The following is a 17,836-nucleotide window of genomic DNA, read 5'->3' on the forward strand; positions in this document are numbered from 1 at the left end:
AAATATATTCTGTGATGTAACCTCCTAAAGTGGTTTAGAGAGCAGAGTTTAATGAAGGGGATTCCTCCAGCAGCTTCCATCTATAATGTCTTGTTGCAGTCTCTGAGGGTGATGAGTCAGTCCCGTTGATGCGCTTCTGATTCCAGTAATGGATGAACTAATGATTCAGTGATGCCTCTAATAGTCCCAGAGCTCCTCATAGGCTGCTTGGTGCTTATATGGACTAATACTCCCATCCATTACCAATACATACTGTAGTACCCACCTGATCATGGCAGTAAAATGCACAAACCAAAAACCTCTGTAATGGGAATATTTGTAGCCCTACTTGTCCAGGCTTATGATTTACATTTTAGTAATTTAGCAGACACTATTTTTTCACCTCGTCGGCTCGGGGATTTGAATCGGCGACCTTTCGGTTACTGAACCAACTCTCTTAACCGCTAGGCCACCTGTCACAATTGATAGATGATCTGTAATGGAAGTATTTATGGCCGTGGCTTTCCAGACCTATCAACTGTAATGGGAGTACTTGTAGCCCAGTCCAGATGGCGGAGCAGGTGGATGTGAATAGGGACATGGAGATGTTTACTGAGGCCTGTTGACTGCTGCGCCAGTCTTATTTATTTATCATGGTCCCCCACTCTGCTCATCATGAGCAACCTGTGTGTGTGTCTCCTCACAAGGATAGTAAAACAAGGGAAATTCAGAAAAGTGGGGACGTGACATCGGCCCCCACAAGAAGAAAATAAAAAGGCTATTTTAGGCTTAGGGGTTAAGTTAAGGGTTAGGGTTACAATTAGGGTTACAAAACAGGATTTTGAATGGGAATCAATTGTTTGGTCCCCACAAGGATAGTAAAACAAACATGTGTTTGTGTAGGGGGTGAAAGGGAGGGTCAGCAGGATCACACACCCTTAGGGCAGAGAATAACGAGAGCCCAGCTGCCCTTCCTCCACACACACACACACACACACACACACACACACACACACACACACACACACACACACACACACACACACACACAAATGCTAACACACGTTTTCCTCCACTCCGCCACACATTATATCGAAAGCCCTGATAACTGTCATAGTGAACAGACGCAGGGGTGTGGCCATAGTGACCAGTTAAACTGGGTGGTTGTTTGACATAAACTGTTCTGTCTCGTTCTCTCTCCACTTTTTTCTTTCCCTTTATCTTTGTCAGGGAGGAAAACACAAGATTCTGGACACGTGCAACCTGCCACTGACAGGAAAACAGTGTGTGGATCGGATCATCACTGAAAAGGTGTGTGTTTGTGTGAAAGTGCATACTGTAGGGCTGTTTGAGTTCTGTGTGTTCCCCTGTGTGTCTATGTGTGAATGTGCATAGGGCTGTTTGAGTTCTGTGTGTTCCCCTGTGTGTCTATGTGTGAATGTGCATAGGGCTGTTTGAGTTCTGTGTGTTCCCCTGTGTGTGTCTAGGGCTGTTTGAGTTCTGTGTGTTCCCCTGCATAATGGGGGCTGTTTGAGTTCTGTGTGTTTCCCTGTGTGTCTCTGTGTGAATGTGCATAGGGCTGTTTGAGTTCTGTGTGTTTCCCTGTGTGTCTCTGTTCCCTCTTTTCAGTTTGCCAATGTGTCCCACATATCTGTGTTGTCGAGTTTCAATTCACTGGCTTACAAATCAAGCTCCTCACGACACATGCCTCATTTGAATCCCTCCCACACAGAAAGATTGAAGTGACTCTTCAAAACGAATCTGTATATTTTGGAGCCCAACTCGGCCTATTCAGACGCCTGGGTTATATCATACCTAAGCTGAATGTGAGTCATAATGTCAGGCTTTATGTGAAACACTTTGCTCCAGTGACAATACATTACTGCCTCTGTAGGCCTAGAGCTGACACTCTCCTCTCCAGCTCACAGAATCATGAACGTTTACAGCATTGGAAAAGGTTGAAAGAGTACAAACAGAATTGCTTGGCTTTAGCAGCCACTGGGCTTGTGTTTTAGTATTCTGAACAATAGACCAAATCTATTTCCCTGGTAAGTTTATTATAGACATTGGAACACAGAAAGAAAGGTGAGAAAAACACACACACACACACACACACACACACACACACACACACACACACACACACACACACACACACACACACACACACACACACACACACACACACACACACACACACACACACACACACACACACACACACACACACACACACACACACCAGGGACTGATATATATATTTGATGCTGCAGAGGGACCTGGGGAGATGAAAATTACATTTATTTGGTTAACCGTAATCCAATCAGCAGATTGCTCAATATTGATTTGATATCCCAGAACGTAGGACTGTCTTTTATGAAGATGTATTTTAATGATGTTACTAGCTCCACCACATGGCCCACCTAAGCGCTAATAATGCTTCATCTGGAAACCACTAACCCCCAATGAGCTCTAGCGTTCTTACAGCGTTTGCAAAGCTGCACATATATTATTACTGTTTCAGTATAAACAAGTTACCCCTAGGATGTCTAATGTTCTTACAATGTTTTTGCTCAATCACTTTGACAGCACCCCTTTTGATTGGAACGAAACCTTCCATACATATTTGCCCATTGTAGAAGTGGTCAGAAAGTGACTTTTTGGACCTAAATTACAAATTATTCAAGAGCTAAAGGTGCTCAAAGTAGACCTATTTTGCATACCTCACCATACCATGAGACATCCATGTCTTCACTGGAAAAGATAAACAGTTGAGATTTACATGATTTAAAAGCTTACAAACAGAGTTGTCAAACTTTTTATAATTTCGTGAAATAATCCAAATAAATAAAACGTGCGTCATTCAAAGTAACATAATAACAAAAATCACCATCAAAATCCATCAGTTTAAGCTAGAGATATATTGCATGGGCTTTGTCTCAATCCATCTGCATCCGCTTATGTCTGCCTTCCGCATATGTCTGCCTTCCGCATATGTCTGCCTTCCGCATATGTCTGCCTTCCGCATATGTCGCCCTTTCCGCATATGTCGCCCTTTCCGCATATGTCTGCCTTCTGCATATGTCTGCCTTCCGCTTATGTCTGCCTTCCGCTTATGTCTGCCTTCCGCTTATGTCTGCCTTCCGCATATGTCTGCCTTCCGCATATGTCTGCCTTCCGCATATGTCTGCCTTCCGCTTATGTCTGCCTTCCGCTTATGTCTGCCTTCCGCTTATGTCTGCCTTCCGCTTATGTCTGCCTTCCGCATATGTCTGTCTTCCGCTTATGTCTGTCTTCCGCTTATGTCTGCCTTCCGCTTATGTCTGCCTTCCGCATATGTCTGACTTCCGCTTATGTCTGACTTGCGCTTATGTCTGCCTTCCGCTTATGTCTGCCTGCCTCCCTTCCGCTTCCGCATATGTCTGTCTGTCTGCCTTCCGCTTATGTCTGCCTTCCGCTTATGTCCGCCTTCCGCATATGTCTGCCTTCCGCTTATGTCTGCCTTCCGCATATGTCTGCCTTCCGCATATGCGGTGGAAGGTGGCCGAGCTACAGCAGTGTTTGAAAGACCATGAGACATCCCCCAAAAAACATTATTCTAACAAAAATGTCTGTAGCGTCTGAACGGTTTAGCCTATAAACTATTAGGAAGTCTCAAATGTGCAATTGGCATACTGACTGCAGGAATGTCCACCAGAGCTTTAAGATGGCGCCGGAGCAGAAGGCATGACGTTTTACGTGCCCCTAACTGGTTGTGTTTTTTTGTTCGTTTATCTGTGTTGTTTGTAACTTATTTTTTGACTCTTTTTGTACATAATGTTGCCGCTACCGTCTCTTATGACCGGAAATAACTTCTAGACATCAGGACTGCGATTACTCACCACGGACTAGCAGAATCCTTTTTCTTCTTTCACGACTCTGACGAGCCCGAGGCGGAGGATTTACGGCTCCCTCGGGAACAGGCCCCGACCCCAGTGATCTGTGTGAAGAGGAGGAAGAGAGGCCGGAGAACAGGCTGCCTTCTGAGAAGTCGGAGGTGATCGAATAAACCCCCACTACCTTCAATTCTGCTAGCAAACATGCTATCTTTGGACAATAAAATGGGCGAGTTACTGGGAGGATGAAACTACCAATGGGAGATTAAAAACGGTAAAATCGTATGCTTCACAGAGTAGTGGCTGAATGACGACAATATCAACATACAGCTGGCTGATTATACAATGTACCGGCAGGATAAAACAGAGGCGTCTGGTAAGACAAGGGGTGGCGGTCTATGTATTTTTGTAAACAGCTGGTGCACAATATCAAAGGAAGTCTCAAGCTATTCCTCACCTGAGGTAGAGTTTCTCATGATAATCTGTAGACCACACTATCTACCAAGAGTTTTCATCTGTATTCTTTGTAGCAGTTTACATACCACCACAGTCAGAGGCTGGCACTAAGATAGCATTGAATGAGCTGTATTCCGCCCTATGCAAACAAGAAAACGCTCACCCAGGGGAGGCGCTCCTAGTAGCCGGGGACTTTAATGCAGGGAAACTTAAATCAGTTTTACCAAATTTCTATCAGCATGTTAAATGTGCAACCAGAGGGAAAATAACTCTGGACCACCTATACTCCACACACAGAGATACATACAAAGCTCTCCCTCACCCTCCATTTGGCAAATCTGCCCATAATTCCAACCTACTGATTCCTGCTTACAAGCAAACATTAAAGCAGGAAGCACCAGTAACTAGATCAATAAAAAAGTGGTCAGATGAAGCAGATGATAAACTACAGGACTGTTTTGCTAGCACAGACTGGAATATGTTCCGGGATTCCTCCAATGGCATTGAGGAGTACACCACATCTGTCATTGACTTCATCAATAAGTGCATCGATAACATCGTCCAACCCCAACCAGAAGCCATGGATTACAGGCAACATCCGCACTGAGCTAAAGGGTAGAGCTACCACTTTCAAGGAGTGGGACTCTAACCCGGAAGCTTATAAGAAATCCCGCTATGCCCTCCGATGAACCATCAAACAGGCAAAGCGTCAATACAGGACTAAGATCAGGTCATACTACACCAGCTCTGATGCTCGTTGGATGTGGCAGGGCCTGTAAACCAGACAGACAGACTACAAAGGGAATCACAGCCTAGAGCTTCCTAGTGACACGAGTCTGCCGGATGAGCTAAACTACTTCAATGCTCGCTTCGAGGTAAATAACACTGAAACATGCAGGAGAGCACCAGCTGTACGGAAGACTGTGATCACACTCTCCTCAGCCAATGTGAGTAAGACCTTTTAGACAGGTCAACATTCACAAGGCCGCAGGGCCAGAAGGATTACCAGGATTTGTACTGCGAGCATGCGCTGACCAACTAGCAAGTGTCTTCACTGACATTTTCAACCTCTCCATGTCCGAGTCTGTAATACCAACATGTTTCAAGCAGATCACCATAGTACCTGTGCCCAAGAACACTAAGGTAACCTGCCTAAATGACTACCATCCTGTAGCACTCATGTCTATAGCCATGAAGTGCTTTGAAAGGCTGGTCATGGCTCACATCAACACCATCATCCAAGAAACCCTAGACTCACTCCAATTTGCATACCGTCAAAATAGATCCACAGAGGATGCGGTCTCTATTGCAATCCACCCTTTCCCACCTGGACAAAATAAACACCTATTTGAGAATGCTATTCATTGACTACAGCTCAGCGTTCAACACCATAGTGCCCTCAAAGCTCATCAATAAGCTAAGGACCCAGGGACTAAACACCTCCCTCTGCAACTGGATCCTGGACTTCCTGACGGTCCGCCCCCAGGTGGTAAGGGTAGGTAACAACCCATCCACCACGCTGACCCTCAACACAGGGGCCCCTCAGGGTTGCGTGCTCAGCCCCCTCCTGTACTCCCTGTTCACTCATGACTGCACAGTCAGGCACGACTCCAACACCATCATTAAATTTGCAGATGACACAACAGTGGTAGGCCTGATCACCGACAACAACGAGACAGCCTTGAGGGAGGAGGTCAGAGACCTGGCCGTGTGGTTCCAGGACAACAACCACTCCCTCAACGTGATCAAGACAAAATAGATTGTGGACTACAGGAAAAAGAGGACCAAGCACACCCCCTCGATGGGGCTGCAGTGGAGTAGGTTGAACGCTTCAAGTTCCTTGGTGTCCATATCACCAACAACAAACTAACATGGTCCAAGCACACCATGACAGTGTGAAGAGGGCACGACAGAACCTATTCCCCCTCAGGAAACTGAAAAGATGATCCTCAAAAGGTTCTACAGCTGCACCATCGAGCTCATACCAGGCATCACTGCCTGGTATGGCAACTGCTCAGCCTCCGACCGCAAGGCACTACAGAGGGTAATGCAAATGGCCCAGTACATGGGGCCAAGCTTCCTGCCATCCAGGACCTCTATACCAGGCGGTGTCAGAGGAAGGCCCTAAAAATTGTCAAAGACTCCAGCCACCCTAGTCATAGACTGTTCTCTGCTACCACACAGCAAGCGGTACCGGAACGCCAAGTCTAGGTCCAAGTGGCTTCTTAACAGCTTATACCCCCAAACCATAAGACTTCTGAACATCTAGTCAAATGGCTACCCAAACTATTTGCATTGCCCCCTCTCCACATCACTGCCACTCTATGTTGTCATCTATGCATAGTCACTTTAATTAACTCTACCTACATGTACATACTACCTCAACTAACCAGTGCACCCCACACATTGACTCTGTACCGGTATAGATTATATAGATTGTTATTTTTTTACTGCTGCTCTTTAATTACTTGTTACTTTTATCTCATTCTTATCTGTATATTTGGAAACTGCACTGTTGGTTAGGGGCTCGGAAGTAAGCATTTCACTGTAAGGTCTACACGTGTTGTATTCGGCGCATGTGACAAATTACATTTGATTTGGAAATTTGATTTGATTTGTTTCCAGAGAATTTAATGTTAATTTATTTACCATAAGCCGCCTCCAATATCGTTTTAGAGAATTTGGCAGTACGTCCAACCGGCCTGACAACCGCAGACCACGTATTACCACGCCGGCCGAGGGCTGTTACAGTGACCATATCACCACAACACCTGCAGCCACAAGTCATGACCACAGTCAGATTCCATGTGACCGTTTAGTCACGGTAACTAGGCTTCTCCAAGCTCTGATGCTGCTGATGGTCATTAGTAGCCCACCAAACTTGCTAACTGCCTGGTACTCAGCACTCTATTGTCCCTCTAATCATTCTGACATCAATGCAAATGTAGTCAAAAAATCAAATCAAACACTTCATGAGAGCCCATGAGCGAATGATGAGCCACATTTCTATAGGCTATGCAATTGCCTGAGAACGGAGTTTTTATAAAGAGGAGGATCCCGTCAGCTTTATATTGGCTTGGCCTACGATATTTATTTATCAACTTTACGAATATTAAGCACATTGCTTCACATTACAGGAGGGTAGCCTACCTGGCCTGCATGAAAACAACTTAGCCCAGCCCATAGGCCTATATGTTTTGATAAGGTTTGTATCACAACTAAAGTGGCCAAATAACTTCTTAAAATGAAGCACATTAATCCGCTTCACAACCGGTGTAGAGCCTAACTGGCGTACATAGGAGGCACATGAGTTCCAAGTTTGGGGAAGGTCATTTTCACCATAAATTGGCACCTTTATAATAAGGCATTACATGCATAATCGCATTTGGGGTCACTTTTGAGAATGGTGTTTTCGCACTAATTGATTGCATTTTGGAACATTCGCGCTGATAGCCTACTGCCGTGTACGCATTGCTGGGCTTATAATGTGAGATATAGCCTAATAGTTTATCAACATTGTAAGCTAAATGTTTTGATCTGTTGCGTCATCCTCATTGCTTTTTTTGATGTGAGCGGTTGTATTAGTTTGGCATCAATCGCATCCCACAACTGTCCCAGACTATGTTTGGAATATTTATTTCTCGGACAGAAGGACAAATTGATCAATAGAATAGGTCAACTTTTGTACTAAGGGGGATAGTAGAATGACATAGGCTAGTGCTTTTGCTGTTCATTAGGATTACTCATCTTGTTGGCTGATGAAAAGTAAATGTCGACAGTTCTTCTAACATCTTCAATATGCACTTCAGAATTCGATAAGAAGGACGCCCCACAGTTGTGTCTCGGATGTGTCGGTCTTCACTTGTAGCCTACTTTGGGAGCAGAGATAGATGCCTGTGACGAGAACACGATCACGTGACGGGCATTTGCTAATAAGAATTGAGATATCTGAGAGAGCCATGTGAGTGAGAGGTGCTTCAGAATAAGCAGCCGGGAGGAGGGATTTTTGTAGGGGGCATTACAGTCACGTTAGGGGAATGCCGTCTTGAAATTTGAGGCTTTATCAAGTGCTTGTCAAATTGTGAATGAGAGATTGATGAAGTGTGTGCAGCCTGTGCAAGAAACAAAGCCGAGCTCATGCCTGTCATGCAACTTTTCAAATCATCATTAGACGCATCATGCAGCCTTAGAATGTATTACGAATCAAAACATATAGCCCAATGTTTGTATCACATCTAAAGTTGCATAAATAACTCTAAATTAAACATATAGGAGGACCTGTTTCTTTGTTAACTGCTCAACACAGCATGTGCGCACTACCTCCGAAATTGTTTTGAGAAAACATCATTTTCTATTTTATTCAGCTATATTCAATTGTATTCTTCACACTATAAAATAATGTCACGTAATTATTAGTAAATCTTGTCTGCTCAATTAACTAGTGTAGCCCACAGCCCTATGGCATAGCCATATCAGGGCCTAACATAAGGACAACTCAAGAGTATGCTATTCTGTTCTTCTTAAATAGACTACATTTTCTTCATATTTCTTTAGACCAGTCTAAAATAAATAATGGATTTGTTGTGATGGTGTAGGCTATATTAAATAGATGTATTCAACTTTTTAAAATGTAGATGTTCCAAAGGTCTGCATCAGTGGCTTGAAGGCTATGCATAGAAGTGTTTATTTGAATTAATGGTCAATTACCGTGAGACCGGCAGTTATTTTTTTGACAATCCCCAGCTGACAACATTTCATGATCGCAACAGCCCAACCCAGGACCCCCACATCCGGCTTCTTCATCGGCAGGATCGTCTGAGACCAGCCGCCTGGACAGCTGATGAAACTGTGGGTTTGCACAGCTGAAGAATTTTTGCACAAACTGTCAAACTGTCTTAGTGAAGCTCATCTGCGTGCTTGTCGTCCGCTCCAGGGTCTTGACCCGACTGCAGTTTGTTTTCGTAACCAACTTCAATGGGCAAATGCTCACCTTCGATGGCCACTGGCATGCTGGAGAAGTGTGCTCTTCAATAATTAATACCAGTTTCAACTGTACTGGGCAGATGGCAGACAGTTTGGGCGAGCGGTTTTCTGACGTCAACATTGTGAACAGACTGCCCCATGGTGCCCTTATGGTAAGGGCAGCATAAGCAAGGGACAACGAACATTATTGCATTTTATCGATGGCAATTTGACAGCACAGGGATACCGTGAAAAGACACCCATTGTGGTGTCGTTCATCCGCCGCCATCACCTTTAATGTTTCAGCATTAAAATGCACTGCCCCATGTCGCAAGGATCTGTACACAATTCCTGGAAGCTGAAAATGTCCCAATTATTTCATGGCCTGCATACTCACCAGACATGTCACCCATTGAGACTGTTTGGGATGCTCTGGATCAACGTGTACGACAGTGTGTTCCAGTTCTCGCCAATATCCAGCAACTTGCCTTCCGAGTGGCGCAGTGGTCTAAGGTACTGCATCACAGTGCTAGCATTGCCACTAGAGATTCTGGGTTCGAGCCCAGGCTCTGTCGCCCCATGTGGTGGCGTACAATGGTCCCAGCGTCGTCCAGGTTAGGGGAGGGTTTGTCCGGCAGGGATGTCCTTGTCCCATCACGCACTAGCGACTCCTGTGGTGGGCTGGGCGCAGTGCATGCTGACACGGTTGCCAGGTGCACGGTGTTTCCTCCGACACATTTGTGCGGCTGGCTTCCGGGTTAAGTGGGCATTGTGTCAAGAAGCAGTGCGGCTTGGTTGGGAGAGCCATATGGCTCTCCACCTTCGCCTCTCCCGAGTCCGTATGGAAGTTGCAGCGATTAGACGACTATAACTACCAATTGGACACCACGAAATTCGGGAGAAAGCGGGGTAAAAAAACAACAAACAACATTTTAAATGATTTCCGTATATGAACTGGAACTCAGTAAAATCATTGAAATTGTTGCCTATCGCATTTCTATTTTTGTTCTCTGTACATTTTACTTTAGTAAAAAAGTAACTCAAAGGATATACTGTTTGAGAAGCCACAGTTCTTTTTTTTATGTTAGGATTATAAAATGTTCAACTCTGAGGCTATCTTACCGTGATTGTTCTAAATGAGATACATGGAAGATGCCTAACATTCTTACAATGTTTTCCAAAGCTTGGGCCATTATTACTGTAGTGTTGTATGTGTGCAGCATGGGGCTGTATGCTGTACATGTGTTGTGATTCCAGTGTTCTGACAGATGGCTCAATACATTTGCTGTTCCTGCTCATGTTTACCAGCTGTTCTGCGCCTGTTCTGCCATGTCTATTCATCCCCTACAGGGTTACATAGCACAATTCCTGTAATACAATTTCACAGTTTAGCAGCAGGTAAGCGTATCAGTCAGAATTTAGCCCAGAGCCTTACTGGTAGATGTTTCGATCTGAATATTGCATACTGTAGCAAGCAGGCACATTTTTGTATGAGTCCCGTATTAGTCCCATTTTATTTAACCCCTTTGTTATGTCAAGCCTAAATACATTGAGAAGTATACATTTGCTTTACAAGTCACAGGGACTCACTCTGTGTGCAATAATAGTGTTTACCAAGATTTTTTTAATGACTACCTCATCTTTCTACCCCACACATACAATTTCCTGTAAGGTCCCTTCAGTCGATCAGTGAATTTCAAACACAGATTCAACCACAAAGACCAGGGAGGTTTTCCAATGCCTCACAAAGAAGGGAAGCTATTGGTAGTATTGTGAAGTTATAAGTTACACTTTGGATGGTGTATGAACACACCCAGTAACTACAAAGATACAGGCGTCCTTCCTAACTCAGTTGCCAGAGAGGAAGGAAACCGCTTCGGGATTTCAGCATGCGACCAATGGTGACTTTAAAACAGTTACATCTTAATGGCTATGATTGGAGAAGACTGAGGATGGATCAACAACATTGTAACGACTCCACAATACTAACCTAAATGACAGAGTGAATAGAAGGATGCCTGTACAGAATAAAAATGTTCCAAAACATGCATCCTGTTTCCAATAAGGCACGAAAGTAAAATTGCAAAGATGTGGCAAAGAAATGGACTGAATACAAAGTGTTATGTTTGGGGCAAATCCAACACAACACATCACTGAGTGTACCACTCTTCATATTTTTAAGCATGGTGGTGGCTACATCATGTTATGCATTATACTTGTCATCGTCAAGGACTAGGAAGTTTTTTATGATAAAAAGAAACAGAATAGATCTAAGCACAGGCAAAATCCTAGATGAAAACCTTGTTCTGTCTGCTTTCCACTTTCCACAGACACTGGGAGACAAATTCACATTTCAGCAGGACAATAACCTAAAACATAAGGCCAAATATGCTTACCAAGACCACATTGAATGTTCCTGAGTGGCCTAGTTACAGTTTTGACTTAAATTGGCTTGAAAATCTATGGCAAAACTTTGTTTAGCAATGATCAACAACCAACTTGACAGAGCTTGAAGAATTTAAAAAATAATAATGTGCAAATAATGTGCAAAACTATTGAAAGACTACACTCCAAAGGTGATTCTAACATGTATTGACAAAATCAAAAATATATTTTTTTTTTTTTTACAAATGTTAGTTTTCCATTTTGACATTAGGAGTATTTTGTGTAGATCGTTGACACAAAAAAAACAAGCTAAATAAATCCATTTGATTCCTACTGCATAACACATCAAAATGTGGAAAAGGCAAAGGGTTGTGAATACTCTCTGAAGGTACTGTAAGTGTTAAAATATTGACAATGCTTTTTGTGCCGTATTTAGTTTAATCTGATGGGCTCTATGGCTTAATGTGCCCTATAATCTGTACTCTAACCTATCTGAGCACACCAGAGCAGACATCCTGTGACCCTGGGTAATGCTTGTTGCTGTCTACTGTGCTCAGCAGGACAAAGGGCTTCTGCAGTCATCGCTGGCTCCATTAGCAGCTCAGCTGGCTTCTACACAGGGGGCACAGAGGTGTAATGGAGGCCTGCACAGGATCATTGATTGTGCGCGCGTGTGTGTGTGTGGTGTGTGTGTGTGTGTCTATTCAGTATTATAGGGGATAGTTTGGGTTTGTGCCAGGTGTAGAGAGGCAGATCGATGCGGCAGCCTGGTGTGCCATGTAGCCGTGTTTCTCTCGGCGTCCTATCGCGCCAGTATCTTTCCTTTTCTCAATCTCTTCCTTTCTGTCTGTCTGTGCCTCTCCCGCTCGCTCTCTTTCTCTCGCTCTCTCGCTTTCTCTAAAGGCGGCTGTAGAATTATGACCAGTTGGAGAGACAGTGTGTGCTTCTCTTTTTTTCCACCCGTACATTTTTGCCTGGGTGCGTTTTAGAGTGATTGCGCAAGATGCTTCCCAACATTTATAAAGGTTAAAGCGTCCCCTACCCACCACTATCACCACCTCCCTGTCCCCCTTTTTTTATCCCTCTTTTTCTGCTCTACCCCCTCTTCTATCCTCATCCTTTCCTCCCGTTCCTTTGTGCCCTCCTCTGTTTTATCCTTGTTTTCTTTCCTCCCATCTGTCTCTTCTCATTACCTCGCTCCTCTTCTCTCTCTCTTCTCTCTCTCTCTCTCTCTCTCTCTCCCCTCACCCCCACCACTCTCTTTTCTACCTTTCCCTCTCTTCCTGGTATCCTCTCTTGTTACTATTCCCTATTTCCTTCCTTCCCCCTCTCTGTCCTCTGGGTGGATCAGGTAGCCACATGATCCTCTGTGCCCCTCTCATATGAGGACTCTTCACAGCAGCCTGCCAATGTGTGTTAGCTAGATGGCAGCGCTCCTCACAGTAACCCTGAGGAACGTGCTTGGTTTGGTAAACAGTAAATCATGAAACAGCCTTCCCCTCTGAAATGGAAATCAGCCCAAAATAATTACCTATTTATTCACAGTGGAAACAGACATTCCCCTGGTTCAGAGTAATTGCAGCAGCAAACTGCTACCTCTGGCAGTCTATTCCCAGAGTTGTACTTAATGTTCTCTGGTTATTCCCCACTTTCTATGTCTACTTCTGTTAAAACTGTTATTTAACCCTGTTCCAGGAGAACGCAATTGTGAAAAAGGCTTTTGTTCAAGCCTAGCTCTAACACACGTTATGCAACGCAACAAGGTTTTGTTGATGAGCTGAATCAGTTGCATTATAGGTGGGATGGTGCAAAAGCCTGCCGTTATCGGCAAAGGCAGAGAGGGAAGAGCGAGTGTAGGTTAAAGAGGAAACATTAGGAAATGAAAAAGTGGAAAGAAAGATTGTGGGAGAGAGGGAAGGGATGGCAAGAGGAAGTAGGAGAGCGAGGGAGATGGGGTAAATGAGGAATATGAGAGTCTGTACAGAAGGAGTCATCAGACTGATAAGATCAGACTAGGGATAATTATGATGAGAAGACCAGCTAATTTCACAGGCTTAGTGAATAACAGAACTTGCCTCAGTTTAGAAGACGCTAATCCATAGTACAGTGTGATGATGGCTTTATGCTGTTGCCCAGTGCTGTGGTCCAGTCACTAATGTCACAGATAGTCCAAGACAAGTCTCTGCCTCCCTCCCTTTGCTCTCCACCCTTACTCTCATTATCTTTCCAAGTTTTCCCCTTCCTTTCCCACTCTCTCTCTTTCTCTCTCTCTCTCTCTCTCTCTCTCTCTCTCTCATCCATCCTCCTGCATCTCCCTGTCACTCCGTCCTACTAATGAGCTGTAGATTCTGACAGCTTTCCCGAGAGTGCTGCTGGGTAATGTTTTTGTGATATATTCTTAGACCTGCAACACATAATAAGAGTATGCCAAACAAAGTCTATTAGAATGCATATTATCTGACTCCATGAGCTAAACGGCAGTATTCATAATCTAGTCATGATCAGAGAGGGAGGGAGAGAGGGTGAAGACGTGGCCTAGAAGACCATGCCCCAAGAAGTCCATGTAGGTGCCTCGCCAAAGCAGGACAGGAACAAAAAGAAACAATGAATCTAAGACCCTTTTTTAACCCTATGACCTGTTTGTATTCAAAATATGAGTTGTTGATCAATGGCAGAGACACTAAAAGTGAACTTCAAATCACAACAGCGCCAATGCTTCGCAGAGGTGTGACAGAATGGGGGTTGTTGAGAACAACACAGATAATTCAGCATTCCTAAAAACAAAATAATCCTTGCATACAGTGTCTTAAGAGTCATGTCAGGGGCTGGGCCGGCCCTACATACCAGTGGCAGACTGGGACAAGAATTCGGCCTTGGCATTTTATCCACACCAGCGCACATCACTGTGCACACCATCAACGCTTACATTTTTTGTGCGCTACGTCATCCATTTTGTGATACGATACGAATTTCGCAATTCGTGTGATGTTACAAATCCAATTTGTGCAATATGTTACAAATTTGTTGTGTTTAAGATCCCAGAGTGCGTCTTTAAGCCATGTTTATAAAAGCTATATTTAAGCAAAAAGGCCTGAGGAGGTGTGGTATATGGCCAATATGCCACGGCTAAGGGTTGTTCCCATGCACGACGCAAAGCGGAGTGCCTGGACACAGCCCTTAGCTGTGGTATATTGACCATATATCACAAACCCCCGAGGAGCCTTATTGCCATTATAAACTGGTTACCAACGTAATTAGAGCATTAAAACTATTTTTTCTGATATAAGATGGCTTTCAGCCAATCCGAATTCAGGGCTCAAACTACCCAGTTTATAATGCAAATCAGTACCTGTCATATGTGTTTGGGTTGACAATAAGACCATAATTGCTATATTGTACTGTAAAAATAGAGATGAATTACATATATATTTATGTCCACTAATTTCATATGCTAATTAATTTGTGGATTAACACCTGAGGAAGTGGAAACTCAAAACACATGAACTAGATTGCTAACTATTAATATAATGCTCACTGCTTGTAGCCATGTATTCATCCAGCAGTAAATGTGATGTCCTAAAGATGTTTTGCAGTTGTAGACTACCTATCGGCCTATGCCCTCGCAATGGTCGTGCCGCTCCCTATTTCAAAGCCATCTCAAATATCTTGGTTGTAAAATAGTTGTTATTGAGCTGAGTATTGAGAGTTGAGAGATATAAATGACACCTACAGAAAGCTAAGACACTCAACTTCAACAGAGACACTGGGACGAAGCTTCCAGAACGATGTTTTCCCCTACAATTGCAATTTTGAAATGATGTGTGATCAGACTGCATTGACCTCTGGAGCGCATGGGGGGGGGGGGGATACAGGAGCAAAACAGACACTTTCATTGCAGGAATCATGAGGACAATGCACTTTACTGTTTGACCAATTCAATTTAGCCATCCAACGAATAGGATGTTTTGAGTGAGGTGACAATTTAGAAAGTGCTCTCTTAGCTGATTTAACGATGGAGAGTCGGGGCGGGTCTCTCTGAGCATTTTACTTTCAATGTGAATTTGAGCGACCTCCGCTCAGCCAATCAGAAAGCCGGGCCGGCCCATGTTGGTAGGGGTGCCGGCCGATTGCCCACTGAGCAGCCAAATGCTCATTGTAGATTACTATGGCAACAGAGAAATTGCACAAAAATCATTAAAATATATATATATATATCTTAACGGGCCCATGGCAGTGTCTCCGGCAGTGTCTCAATCATTTTTAACCAACTGTGTCCTTTGTGAATCTTTAAGAGTGTTGTTGAGACAAAGCCCATATCTTACAACAACAAGATTTATCCCAAATGGAGCTTTTGGTCCAAAGAAGTGCTGTCACAAATAGGGTGTGATTTGAGACGCTGCCAGAGTCATTGGGAGGCCAGTCCAAAAGGGCAGGAGAGACCTGCACAACACCTCTGGTGTCCTGACAGAATGTGGTTAGGGTGAGTCTCGGGTTCAGACCAAACTGTCAGTCTGGCCTTGTGAACACAGAGAAAAGTCAGACAGTGGGACCCGTGTAGATTTTAGTGTCTGTGGTCCGGCTGGGAGATGAAGGTATTCCTATTGTTTCAGATGGCTTCGCTCATACAGCTAGTGCTTTCTTACCATGTTTTTGTTGATGTGAGAATAGTAACATTTCATTTCAATCCTTTTCTGACGATTAGAACAAATACAGACTCTGAGCTGAAATGCAGGAATCTCCAGGGTGCATTGCCGGACTATGAGTTTTGTTTGAAGTGAACTGCATCTGTCAGAGAACACAACAGGTACAGGTCTAACCCTCTAGGCCTCCACCCAACATTTCAGATGTTGTTTTATTAAATCCATCTCTCTCTCTGTCTCTGTCTCTCCCCTTCTCACTCGCTCCCAGGCTGTGTTTGATGTGGACAAGACTAAAGGTCTGACACTGATCGAGGTGTGGGAGGGACTCACTCTAGAGGACATTAAGACATGCACTGGAGCACACTTTGCGGTGAGTCATACAGGGACAGCCAGTCTGGCCACGGGGAATATACTGACTGGCCACTTCAGGGTTTTGTTCAACCCCCAGCCAAATTTTCCATATCTACTCGTTCAAAAATATAATCTTGAAACAGGCACGGAATTACACGATACTCTCAGTAAATCCATATTGAACTTGAACCGTCTTCGTAAAAAAAACAGAAAACCAAGAGCGTTTCTCAAACGCAGTTGACTAAGCTATTGAGCATGCTCGGTGGGAATTACCATCAATAGTAACACAGATGGTTTCTCTCCTTTCAAAACTCTCTCTGATGTCCGACAGGTGTCTCCAAACGTGAGGTCCATGCAGCAGGTCTAGAAGCTGGGGGGTGGAGGAAGTGTCCGAGGAGAGGAGCTATGACTTGAAGGCTGTTTTAATCTCTCCGTATGTAAGCTGGAAGGAACACAAACTATGAACTCATCCTAATGTTACTGAACACCACGTCTGTACACTGAATCATAACATTACTGTAACGTCAATGAATGTAACATGTGAGATTCATAATGAATTGTTGAGTTATGATGTTGAACATATTGTAACAATTGACTTGAAGGACTGGTATCCCTGGCATAACTCAAGAGGAACTGTTTAAAAATGTATTTAGTAATAATGTTATGTTTTAATCATATGTTTTAATGCTATGTCAAAGTTTCTCCAAGACTTATAACACAAACAATTATGGACTGCATTTCATCCCAGAAAGTTGTGTCCTCCCTTCTGCACTTGTTCAAGCCCTTCCTTGGATGTGGATCAGCTGGTTTCTTTTGGTAGATATGTATACCTTATAAGCAATAACTCCATCTACTTTCAGACATACTGCTTTCTCTGATTTAGTGAAATTGGAGTGAATAGGAGAAGAAGGGCGGAGGCAACTTGATGGTATGAAACGCAGCCCTGCTGTGAAAACTGATATGATTGTTGTTGTTTTGAATTGCATTTGAGCCTCTACATTTCATCCTAGTTTGGTGCTTTAGTTAAAAGGTTACCCTCGTGGAAACACACTCTTCATAAAAAAATATATGGCTCCAGATATTTTAGCTACTACAGAATATGAGGCCTTCCATTTTCTACCTGGACTTATTCTGTGCCATATATTTATATATTAAATTAAACTGTGTGTTACCTTGAGGAGAAAAATA

At 43.7% G+C, this 17,836-nt stretch overlaps 1 protein-coding gene across 2 annotated transcripts in view; it reads left to right on the top strand.

The window, feature by feature from the left end:
- The window catches only part of oxct1a (3-oxoacid CoA transferase 1a), a 107,252-nt gene extending 89,416 nt beyond the window's left edge, over positions 1 to 17,836 (top strand). For both annotated transcript variants that reach the window (XM_064972621.1, XM_064972622.1), the window contains exons 15-17: positions 1,210 to 1,290; positions 16,566 to 16,667; positions 16,980 to 17,836. In XM_064972621.1, the coding sequence (XP_064828693.1) occupies positions 1,210 to 1,290; positions 16,566 to 16,667; positions 16,980 to 17,015 (219 nt within the window). In that variant the 3' untranslated portion in view covers positions 17,016 to 17,836. The remainder of the gene's footprint in view (positions 1 to 1,209; positions 1,291 to 16,565; positions 16,668 to 16,979) is intronic.

Source organism: Oncorhynchus masou, chromosome 1 (genome assembly GCF_036934945.1).
Source record: "Oncorhynchus masou masou isolate Uvic2021 chromosome 1, UVic_Omas_1.1, whole genome shotgun sequence".
NCBI lineage: Eukaryota > Metazoa > Chordata > Actinopteri > Salmoniformes > Salmonidae > Oncorhynchus > Oncorhynchus masou.